The sequence below is a fragment of the Trachinotus anak genome, unplaced genomic scaffold, assembly GCF_046630095.1.
Source record: "Trachinotus anak isolate AG129_WGS33_773 ecotype Australia unplaced genomic scaffold, CSIRO_AGI_Tana_v1 ptg000010l, whole genome shotgun sequence".
NCBI lineage: Eukaryota > Metazoa > Chordata > Actinopteri > Carangiformes > Carangidae > Trachinotus > Trachinotus anak.
The window spans coordinates 12,244,748-12,257,296 of NW_027273861.1; the positions used below are offsets into that span (position 1 = coordinate 12,244,748).

At 40.4% G+C, this 12,549-nt stretch overlaps 2 protein-coding genes across 2 annotated transcripts in view; both read left to right on the top strand.

Moving 5' to 3' along the window:
* LOC139626998 (uncharacterized protein C1orf21 homolog) overlaps positions 1-12,549 on the top strand; it is a 246,058-nt gene that overhangs the window by 220,132 nt on the left and 13,377 nt on the right. The window lies entirely within an intron of this gene.
* The window catches only part of sema6bb (sema domain, transmembrane domain (TM), and cytoplasmic domain, (semaphorin) 6Bb), a 117,865-nt gene that overhangs the window by 83,691 nt on the left and 21,625 nt on the right, over positions 1-12,549 (top strand). Inside the window, exons 13-17 of the mRNA XM_071487587.1 lie at positions 168-317; positions 1,887-2,066; positions 4,748-4,888; positions 7,118-7,195; positions 11,166-11,224. Of these exons, the coding sequence (XP_071343688.1) occupies positions 168-317; positions 1,887-2,066; positions 4,748-4,888; positions 7,118-7,195; positions 11,166-11,224 (608 nt within the window). The remainder of the gene's footprint in view (positions 1-167; positions 318-1,886; positions 2,067-4,747; positions 4,889-7,117; positions 7,196-11,165; positions 11,225-12,549) is intronic.

Here is a 12,549-nt window from a genome sequence, read left to right on the forward strand (position 1 = left end):
GTCACTTGTTCAAAAAGAATATCTGTCTGAATCTGAGGCATTCAGACAGTCTAGACTGTTTAATTATATAACTGCATCTTCACCAAGGCCTGAAGTAGGCCGAAATGAGAACATTATTCTGCCTGTGTGCTGTGTGCTAAACTTGTGCTGAAACTTCTTGTCTCCAGACCCGGTGGCTGTGCTGTTGAAGGATCCAGGTTTAATTCTTCCAATTCTTTCCCTGATGACATGCTCAACTTTGTCAAGACCCATCCTCTGATGGATGAAGCTGTCCCGTCGCTCGGACAAAGACCCTGGATAGTCAGAACCATGGTTAGGTGAGCGTGAACTCAGACAAGCAGTCAAACGCCAACTCTGTATCCTAGAAATGATGTTAATGTGCCAATAATTTGCTGCAGCAAACACATTATGAAAGAACTGTATTGCCACTTCAATTATATTTCTTATCAATATGACGAGGAACCGTTTTTAATGAACATATCTGACAAGCTGTAAAATGTTTATATAGAACACATTTGTAATATAACCTCATTCATTTGTTTCAATATTCATTCATGGCAACTAAAGTATAATAAAAGCTCTTTTACAGAAATAGTGCATACTGAGTGAATACTTTAAATACTGAAAAAGTCAGAAGCAACTACTTTATTAACATTTAACAAAAATCCTTGAGGTATAATTCACAAAAAGTGCTTTTGTTGCTTAAATCTAACCTCATGCAACAGAGGATATGAATTCCAGTCTCCAGTGTCAAAGTCCTTGCATAATAACCATCGACTCAGACCACCTCCATGTGACTTCTGTGCAATACTAAAATGTTCTGCTCTCAAATAAATGAACATAATCCAAGCACCAATTACATTTCTCTTCAACCATATTTGACAAAGTGGTTTCGTATTTTACAAACTTAATTTCTGTACGAAAAAGAGTGTGGTGAGTTTTAACTCACAAATATTGCATGCTGGGAAGTCTGCTAATAAGCTAATAAATTGCTTTTTTCTCCCTAGAGACTTAATGAGTTTATTCAACACTCGGCAGTGCATTCATTCAAATCATCACAAGACTTCAAGGCAGAAGACAGCCTGAAAATAAAACCTGGCCTGGCCTGAAAATAAAAGCTGGAAATTTTGAGCTGACTTAACTTTAAATGAACAAAACTTATATATTTATATTGAATCAATGATAAAACATTAGTTGATTCCACTAAATTCCCGTGTGATGTTTTAGGGCTGCAAACACAAACAGATGTATCTCTGCACACACACACGTGGCCTGCCTGCTCCTTCTGTTGATGTTACCCTGGTTTGGTGTTGAAGCCTGTGGTAACAGGCAAACAGCTGTAACACATCAAGTCTCACATAAATGCACGCATTCCTCTCTCTATCTCTCTCTCTGTCTCTCTCGCGCTCCACAATCTACCACTGCCGTCCGGCCACCGGGGGATTATAGGGACTGGATGTATGTGGAATATTAAACACCCAGCATAACATGGCTTCTATTCTCGTTTATTGACTCATACACACAGGACTGTGTGTAGTTCAGCAACACTCAGCTATTGTTCCAGAACAAGCCCATTTACTTGACTGATATTATTAATGACTGAACGGCTGCTGTAATTAGTTTATTATGCAAATTTGATGAGCAGTTTTTTCTCTGTGGAATTCATTTCATTTTACAGTAACTTAAGAGAAAATGGCATATTATGATTTAAATTCACAAGAGTCCATATTTTACACCTAAAACAATCAGCTGTAATGCACTTAAATCATAAACTTGCCTTGAGGAGCTACTTGAATATGCTTTTAGCTTTTATTGAAGAATAGTCCCAAATGAGCCACACAGCTGTGTGGCGTTAATGTAATGCTCTGTCTCTCTCTTGCCTGCAGGTACCAGCTGAATAAGATTGTGGTGGACACAGAAGCAGGGTCTTACAGAAACCGGACCGTCCTGTTCCTCGGGTCGAGCAGAGGGACCATCCTCAAGTTCCTCATCATGCCTAACCAGGACAACACCGTCACCAACAGCAACATCTTCCTGGAGGAACTGGAGGGATTCAACCCTGACAAGTAAGATGTTGAAGCTAAATAAAAGGAAAATGTTAAAAGATTTTTTCACCATTTTGTGAAAAACGCTTAGTCGCTTTCTTGCTGAGAGTTGGATCAGAACATTGATACCACTTTCCTGTTTGTCTATTAAATATCAAGCTAACAGCTAGGTAGCATAGCTTAGCACTACAAACAGTGGTAAACAGCCTGGGTCTGTCCAAAGGTAATTAAATCACCTACTAGCACCTCTAAAACTCACCAGTTCACACATTAGATCTTGTTTGTTTAGTCCATATATATAAACTGAAGTGTCATGTCATTGCCATGTTGTCTTCAGAGGGGGGTTATGTGCTCCTTGTTATTTCTTGGCAGCATGCAATGACTTCCTAGAGCGCTGTTGTCACTTTGAGGTTGCCTGATGTGTTCATTAGTGAGCTTTAAAGATGTTGCTGGGCAATATTTTTTATTTTATTTTTATTTTTAATTTTTTTTACACACTAGCTCTTTCCTCCTGTGTCCACTTTACACTAGGCTAAGTTAACCAGCTGTTTAAGCTACATTTCCCAAAATGTGGAACTACACCTTTAAGACACATGAGAAGGACTGATGTAAAACGGCTCACAAAGGGAAGATATACAGCAGCAGTCCGGGGCTGGAGGTGTGAATCACCTAGAAAGGAAAAAAAACAAAAAAACATGATGTCCTGGAAACGTGATGTGTCCTGAATTATGCAGAAAACCTCACCTTTTCTCCAAGAGATGCACATAATTGTTTCGGCTCTGACTGAGACGCTGCCACCCCATGCAGAGAATACAGATAGGGCAAACAGAAAAGAACAGGATTAGAGTCTAATATTCATTATCAAATCTGAACATCTTCTAATGAGGTGGAGATGTACTGTAGGATGACATTAGGGGAAAGACATCCGAAAGTAATGAAATGATGACAAAATCACATTATCCTTAATCTTGACCAAAATTACACTCTGTCGGGAAAAATGACCCTTTATCTTCGATCTGAAGCTGAATCATATTTAATATGTGGCTCTTGACAAAAGATCGGAGTGAATCGGGCTTGTCCCTCTCTAATTAGCATTTTGCATGAAGCAGGAAACTCTGAGGCTTCACTGGATGCCCATCAGTACATAAGAAACACTGAACACAATACCTTTTCAATCTTCATTTTTGCTTTTGTTCTTTGTTGAGATGCACTGTTTTACATGGAGGAGAGCTGTAGGGGCGGTGGGGGGTGGAAGATTGTCACACAGAGGCAGGCACATTTGGCTGGTGATTATCTTTCACCAGGGCTAATTAGAGGCATTTTAAAAGAAACTACATGTTTCCAAACACTGGCTTTCTGTCATGGTAATTGTGCTTCCTGATATATGTGCCATTTTTCTGCAGCAAGGGGGGAAAGGGATTATTTCTTGAACCAACTGGCTGGAAACACACTTTCTTCCGATGCTACAGTCCAATTTACTTGTACTATTTCATTTCTTATCTAGTTATAAACTTCCTTCCTTTCCCATTCCCATCCAAAATACACTCACCAATTTGTGTCCCAGCTCATTTGTTCAGCTTCACACATGGCGAACTGAGGGATAGTGATGGCAAATGAAATGAGGGGACTTTGTGATGAATGAGCTGGTGTAGACTGGAGCCAGTGTGTGAGGGTTAATTTGGTGTGCATGGTGAGCCCACCAGGAGGTCACTGACAGTCCAGCTATCACAGCAGTCACCCAGCTAATCAGGAGACAGAGCACAGCCGCTTTTTTTTTTTTGTCCTTTTATGCTCCAGGCCACCCCCCAACCTCACCTTACATACACAGACAAAGCAAAGCCTTGTGTGCTGCAATAAACCCCAGGGTATGTAAAAGCATGGCCGCTAACCTCTAAGAGATCAGCACAGATAGAAATCACTGGTTTATGACTGGTGTGTTGCCATAATGAACAAGGGAATGAACTGAAAGAGATGCAACACTAATAAAGTCTGTATTTTCTCCCCCTGCCTGATCCTGGTCCTGTCCCTCTGTCACAAGTCTCTCATTTTTGATTCTGCCTTTTTCCTCCATTTGTTAGTTGTATATTCTACTTTCTCCACTTTCTCTACATCTCTCCTTCTCCTTTTCCTCACCTTCTGTGATGCAGGCTGTGAAGAATGACTCACAGCTTGGCCTTAGCAGAATGATAGATTTATCTTAATGACTGTGGGCCTACCTCAATGTTATTACCATAAACCATCCACATACAACTGATGCATGAGTGCACATGTGCATAAAAAGGTATAAATCTGCCACATGAAGGCAGGTTGTTGCCGCCTATAGTAGCTCGAAGTGCCAATTAGATGTGATTCAGCTCCTGGCTGCAGTTTTTTTTTTTTTTTGATGGTCAGCAGACCTCTCAAACCTCTACAATCAGCACAGCACATATTTGGGTTGACATTGTGACATCCAGAAAGACAGATGACCTCTCATCAGTTTTATTGTGGCTTTTATTTATAGAACTGTTAGTGTTTGGTTTTTTGGTCTTTCACAATGAGTCATAAGGAATACTTTGCTCTTGCCATGATGCTCAGAGTGAGGTCAGAGATTTATTGTGCAGTCTCGGTCTGGTAATTGAAGTTACCTAATGTGTTTGTGTGTGTGTGTGTGTGTGTATGTGTGTGTGTGTGCGCCTGCCTGTGTGTGTGTGTGTGTGTTGCAGGTGTGCAGAAGACTCTCCTCAGGCCAGGCAGCTGTTGTCTCTGACTCTGGACCGAGCGAGCCACACACTCCTCCTCGCCTTTCCCTCCTGTGTGGTCAGAGTACCAGTGGCACGGTGCCAGCTCTATTCCCGATGCATGAAGTAAGTCTGCACCAAATACTGTGCAAGCAGGGACACAAGAGTGCAGCAGGGGCAGCATAATAAAAAGCCAGGTGACCATGCAAGAAGTATTTTGCCTTCACAAGTGTCCTTGAGGAAGACTCGGTGGAGCTCTGCCAGCTCCGGACTTGCTGTTCTGCAGCTGACCTGAATTTCCTTGCAATGATAATAACAATAACAACAGCCACTGTGCCCTTGAGCAAGGTGGTAAACTGTTAACTGCTGTGTAATATCAAAATGACCCAAAACACAATAAAATGTGCCAGTAAATGAGAAGAAAATCTAATAAAAGCCGTTAGCGTAATACACTGTCATTAAAACTAATGCTGTATTATCGCCTCAGCCAGCAATTTTAACTTTATCATAGATGCACTGTAATTGTACAAGATGATAATAATAATAATATTCTCTGACACTACATAATAGCGTCAATAAATGATAATAATAAATGATAATAGATATGAGAACACTGAACATGTATTCTTTCTTCATCCAGCAGTTATTAGATTATCAGAAGCCTCAGAGAAAAAGTTTCCCACTTAGTGTTGTGAATGTTGTGACAGCGTTTAACTTTAAAGAGCAGCTGTGGAAAAGAGCAAGTACCCTGAGTGTACTACTCCTATCTTAATCAGAAAAACGCATACATTCAGTGTGATATATTCCATATCATTCATAGTGAACGATACTTCATCTGCATACGCCCACACCAACACCACGATACAGACTCCCTCTCCCTGACTGGCACACTTACTGAGCCTCGATGCCCGTGGCTGTGGCCTGTTAGGCTCCACTGACACATTAACACAAGCTGGTACACACCGCAGCACATCAGGCGTGCAGTGTGTTCAGTGAACCAGGTGAGTCATACAAGAGTGAAATCCAGAGCACATTAAGAAACGTTCACATGCTCTCTGAGGTGTGGAAAATGCGAGCGTTTATGTGTTTAGATGCGAGCATGAGAATTAATGTGCGAGTATATTCAACATTTCTTTGTGACGCTTCAGCAGCTTCAGGTTTTTAACCTTTGAAGAGTGTTTGTGAGAACTTTTCATCTTGTATGTTAGCAGCTAATGGACTGATTCCTGTCTGACCAGCTTTCAGCCTGCACGGTCAAATAAATCGTTAATAATGTAACATCTTACAGTAAATGGTCTCCTCTCCAGTATGTACAGAGCATACACTTGCAGATTGACCTTTTGACCTCAATTACTCCTCATATAGACTCATCTTTAAAAACTCATGTTTTGCTGTCAACCACAGAGCAAGCAGACCATATCAAAGGTTTTGGTCAGCAGTGACTAATCCCTTATGGGCCGCGATGCCACAGACTCTTAGATTAATGTTCTACCTTCCAGTCAAAAAATGCTTTCTATTCATGACACTAGTTTAGACTGGAAATCCTGCCCAGTGAACATCTCACTGGCTTTGTGTTTTTGTCAGAATCACATCATCATTGTGTGGCAGTGTAGTAACTCTCCTTATAACTGCAGTCAAGGACATTCTGATATCTGATATTTTAGAGATTGAGAACAAATATGGAGTAAAAGATGATGTAGAAGTATCTCATTTATGAACCATGTCTTCTGAGAATCTGATTCAAAAGACAAGTCTTAAGCAGCATGGATGCTGTGGTTACTGTAATGACAATTTGCTGAGCTCTTGCATGTAAAAGGTTGTTGCTGTACAAATCGCTCTCATATCTCAGGATGTCTGAATTTCCTAAAACAATCTTAGATCAGATTCCACATACTAGATTTTTCCAGAGGTTTGAACTGCACTGCAAGTTTTGAACTTGTAAGTTGACCAGTTTTGTCCAAATGCTTTTTCCAAGGTCAAGGATAAACCTTCACACTTATACTTGAATCACTTCTATGCACCAACATGGAGTATTTTTAAAACTATCGCTGCTCAAGTGCATTGTCTCAGCCCAACTAGAAAATGAATGACATTATCGAGCAAGCTCCAAGTTTCACTAGTTGGAAATGGCAGAAATCAATGGCTTCCTCTGAGGTAGAAACTCAGTCTACAAATATATGACATTCTGTAGAAAATTGTAATAATTTGCTGGTGTTTGTGCTTTGTAGCTGATGGTCTAAAATGTGCAGAAAGCATCAGTATGGTCCTTTAAATTACAGCCAAGATCAAGCAGAGCAGAACACCTGAAAACCTGGAGTTAACGTGAATAAAGTGAATTTTTGTGTGTCTCTGCAGGAACTGTATCGCCTCCAGGGATCCTTACTGTGGCTGGACCAGAGGAAGCACCTGCTCTTTCCTCAGACCTGGGACCAGGTATAACACCTTTCTGTTTGCACTAAGCAACACCATGACACACACACTGTTTGCTCTGCTTTATACATTACACAGTACCCGCTATATGTCACCACACTGCCACTCTGCCTGCCTGGTTTATTCATCTGCACATCTGAAGATGTAAGTGTTGTTTTACCACCTTTCTCTGCTCTTTCACTTTAATACAACACTTTTTTTTCTGAACTGAATTTGTTTTGTTTTGATTTATTTCTACCTTTATCATTCCTCTCAAGGTTATTTTTCTGACAGCACACCCATAGAGACATCCTATAAATTATTTATTTGGTCTGGAAGTCCTTCGGTCTGTCTGCAACTATTTGAGCCTCTGAGCAACATCTGTGCCCTCTAAGTAGCCTGTCACACAGTCTGCTCTGTTTACCCGTATTGATTCAACGTGTCTGCAGCTGCTGTTAAACAACGGCCTTTCACTTTGCTTGTTATCAAGTAGTGGACATATAAAACTCTGTAGATGTGCAGAGTTTGGTGTTTGTCTCTTGTGTAACACTGTTGGTATTATGCACAGGTACCCAGACAGTGTGCTGTCTGGGTGTGTGCATGAATGTGTGTATCTGCCTGGATGTGTTTTTGTGTGTGTGTGTGTATGTGTGTGTGTGTGTGTGTGTGCGTGTGTGTGTGTGTGTGTGTGTGTGTGACCTCCCTCTTCTCCTGCTACTGAAACGCAGCGGTCTGTCTTGACAGCTCACCTCCAGTCGCAGCTTGCTTCCTCCAGTGAAATCAAATCTCTCTTTAGTCGGGCTGCTTACTGAATTAGGTTTGCAAAACACAGGTGTAGTACCAGCAGAACAGACAACATGGGCCTTAAAGACCACCTCAGGCTGCCTGCTTATACTATTAAAGGCCTCTGTGTTGGTCTTGATTTGATTTACCAAGGGCGGTCAACTCGACAATCGATTTTGCATCGAGTTACTGTGGATTTCCTCTTTGTGGAATAATGCAACCTCTCTTTGCAAACTGACGCCAGAGGAGAACTCAGCAACTGACATTATATAACATCAGATTGTGATGTGGGCTGTTTCTGAGGAAGAGAAGTCTTGTACTTTTTAATGAAAGGAGTTCTTGTGGTTGTTTTACTGCGAAGTAAAATGGTTTTACGTTTGTATGTGTGCGTATGTGTGTTTCTAATTATCAAATTTTGTTCACTGTAGTTATGGTACTGCCAGACAAGGTGGTATAAACTAACTTCTGCAAGGTGACAAAACAACTGTTTATTAATCACATTTAATTAATATTTCAACCATTTATTCATTACTTGTAGTTAACTGTTAACTAACTAAACCCTCTTAACTGCAACATGTGGTGTTCTGGTGTTGTAGCTGACTCAATATATGGAGATTAGTTTTTTTATTAAATAATAATTTTTATTTCATTAAATTAGTTGAGCCACTCCATAATCTTTCCACGTACCCTCTGGCTATCCCCTGAGATACAAATACTCCTGGCCGGGTATCTGTAAACATTCTCCACAGGACTCAATATGCATAAACATATGGTCTTTATCACTTTCTGCTTTATTATGAAGCCTGGGAGAATTTGTTCGAAATAAAGAACAGGGAACAAAACATGCAAGCACACACAGATGCACAGACAGAGCTAACTCATATAAAGTAAATGACCCACAGTTCATCAGAGGCAGCCAACTGAGCACAAAACATTGTTCTTTATTAAGATGACAATCGCTGTAGGTTCGCAGCACAGTTGGACTCATTTGTCACAATGTTTTCTAGGCATTAAAAGCACACATGTTGGCTGCACTGCTGCCTGAGCCTTTAGCTAATTGCAGAATACTGATGTCTCTTGTCCCAGTGAGCTCAATTCAGCATCCCCGGGCAGTGCATGCTCTGGTTCTTCAAAGGTTGTTTGTGCGCCAAATGGTGCTTCAGTGTAAACCATGAAAAACGCTTAAATAGTTGTTTACTTCTTCATAGCAATTTTCCACGTTAATCCAAATTGTCTTCAGTGGTTTTGACTGATTGATTAAAACAACAGATCATGACAAAGAAACATTTCTCTGTACATCCTTGATGGGACAGGACATTTTCAGATCCTTTTTTTCTATCACGGCTGCTTCCCTGAAGGCTTTATAATTTTTAATAAGATCACATATGTCTTAATCTCACTTAAATTATTACATAGGCTTGCATCAGGTCAGGGCATCTCTCCTGCCAAGTTCACTGATACAACACATCCTTACTAAGACAGCCCTGAAGTGTTTGGTTAGTGTGACTCAAGTCTCAGTGGTTCATTCTAGCAATTTATGCCCAAGTCATCAAATGAAATTATAGATCACGCATTAAAGTCAAAGGGATTTTTTTTTTTTTTTTTTAATTGAAGGAATAGTTTGACATTTTGGGAAATACATGTATTTGCTTTCTTGCCAAGAGTTAAATGAGCTCAACCAAGAGATGGTTTAAACATGTAACTCTTTTTACATTTTTTTTTAAAAGTTATTTTTTCGGGCTTTTGCATTTATTATAGTGACAGTGAGAGAGACAGGAAAGGGGGGGAGAGAGAGATAATGACATGCAGCAAAGGGCCACGGGTCGGACCCAAACCCGGGCCGCTGCAGCAAGGACCAAAGTTCAAACAAATTAGATGAAATATGTTAATTAGGGAGCTTTACAGGTATTTTTTTTACCTTCAGACAGAGCCAGGCTACCTGTTCCCCCCAGTTTACAGTCATTAAGCTGAACTAAGCTAACTTGTTTCTTCCTGTAGTTTAATATTCACAGTTCAGACATGAGAGTTTTATCAATCTTCTGATCTAACTCTCAGCAAGGACGTAAATATGTGTATTTCTCAAAATACCTTTAATACACTTTTTGTTGTGTATGTAGATGTTAAGGTTACAAAAGTAGTCTCCAGTGTTAATTATTTCTAAAGCACATACCACCACTGTGTTACATGGGCATGGTCATGATGTATAACTGTTGATTTGTCGGTGTGTGTGTGTGTGTGTGTGTGTGTGTGTGTGTGTGTGTTGTTTTCCCATATCAGTTATAGCAAAAACTAAAACAACCATGTCTCATGTTTTACCTTAATCACTCCATTACCAGTGTTTACAATGCATGGTCTGCATTGTAAATGTATTCTGTACTGACATATACATAGAAACACACACATCCATACACACACTAACTCAGCCTGTCCATTGCAACTTTTCTATTTTCCCCAGTACCCTGAAAGCAGATGTGGTTTTCTTTCTAAGCACCTGGTCTGTGCTGTTCTCATTTCCTCTCTGCTTCCGCACTTCATCGTATATTATTGTCCATAGTTTTCCATGCTCCCCTGTTGCCCAAATAGGAAATTAGTTTTTAAGCACGGGGTTGTAGAAATAAGATATGTCATCATTTCTGTAAAATAATAGGAAGGTTTTTGTTTTTGTTGAATGTTTAATGTATCTGACAAATTACTTTTTAACAAGGGTGTTTTTCATAAAGTTGATATGATGATCTTATGATTTTTTTTGAGAACCTCCTTACCTTAAAGCAGCATATTAATGACGGACTCCCTGATACTTGAAGGCATGAGGTTTATATCTACACCACAAATATCTCATGTGAAGACGCTGACCTAGAAATATTTGCAATTTGGTGCATTGATTAGCTTAATTAATTACCCTGCAGGCGCAAGTGGTTAACTTCAAATTATAAAGATGATTATTGCAAGATATTAGGCAGCTCAAAGGCCTCTTCTGTTCTACTGCTGTTTTAAATGTTTTTTTTTCTCACTTTCTTCACAATAAAAACAGACTTCAAAATCCTTGGTGTCAAAGGAGCTTGCAGAGATGTACGCTTCCTTGTTACTTGTCCTCTGCCGTAACATTGAGATAGTTTTCCTCTATCAGAGTAGATCTGTGCTGTGTGTCAGTGGCCGAGTTGCTGTGCCTCTGTGTCTTCTGATTAATGACTGTGTCTCTTCTCCTCTGCAGACTGCCGTTCGAGCAAGATGTTGAACAGGGAAACGTGGCCCACTTGGGTGACTGTGACGGTAAGAGGAGTGATTCTCAGACTGTGTGTGCGTGTGTTTGTGTGTGTGTGTTTTGCCCACAAGTGTTAAAGCTAATCGCGCTCTTGTCTTTGCCCAGATCCTTACATAACTTGTGTATCTGCAGGGTACACAACAATACAGTAAAACAGAGGAAGAGCCTGGTAGTTTCAGTTTATACAGAGGAAATCCACAAATAAACACAGAGACAAGTCCCAGTCCAGCTCACTGCTCTGTAGTATCTCACTTCTCCCAAGAGTAACCACCAGGATCCAACACGAAGACGGTCTGCTAGTTTCGTTTTGTCTCTGTGCCGGCAAGAAAATCCCTGTGTATGTTTTAGCTAACTTTGTTCTCCTTGCTGTTTACTCTGTCCTTACTTGTATGCTATCTTTGCTTTGGTCTGGTAGGTTTTGTTGCATGTACATGGTGGTTAATTATATTCAACTCCAGCTTGAATTCCCCTTGATGTTTCCTTTTCTTTTTTTTTCCCCCATCCCCATATCGTTATGAAAATAGAAGTGGTACACAGCAAAGCAAAATCTCTATTCTAGATACACAGAGGTTTTGGATACTCCCATGACACCCCCTCGCTTTGATGTGAGAGCTAATTCCAATGCGTGCAAATTAATCCTTTGCTTCTGAAAGTTCCCTGAGTTCATGTGCCGTGCTCCCCGAGAAAAGAACAGATAAATATTGCATAATCGGCACCCGCATACAACTCTAATCCTGTTTCAGATGGGTGCTCTGTTTGATGCTGCTCTCTCACTTCAGGTCCTCTGACCACCAAACCACGGGGGACGGCCTCTGTAACTGATGGCTGATGCTCTTTCTCTCTGTGCACGGGGAAGTTAAGCTGGTTATTTGTCTTCATTAAGCCCATGTGTAGCTCCTTATAGAACATGTAGAGGGACTGTATTCAAGCTTTTGGTTCGGCTCATACACAGACACACTTGATCTTCCAAAAGGTCTGTTTGATTTAAAACAGGTCATGCTCTGCAGCGTTCCTGTTTTTGATTAGTTTTTGCTAAATAACATAAACTAGATGAAAAATGTGAGAAATTTCTTCTCCACAAGGGAACTCCACTTCAGCAGATACATGCTGTTGTGCAGAAAGCTTGTAATTAAAAGTGCAACTTCTATGATCATTACTCTACTTCTGCACTACACCAGTGGCTGAGAGATGAACATAATTACTCATGCTCAGTGCTAATGGACTGTTTTACAAGCTCCAGTCTTGGATCCTCTCCTGTGCTTGTTATATCTCGACCTCTGGTACATGGTCTCAGGGTCAGAGAAAGTAATGACACTCATATTGAAGGTGTAGT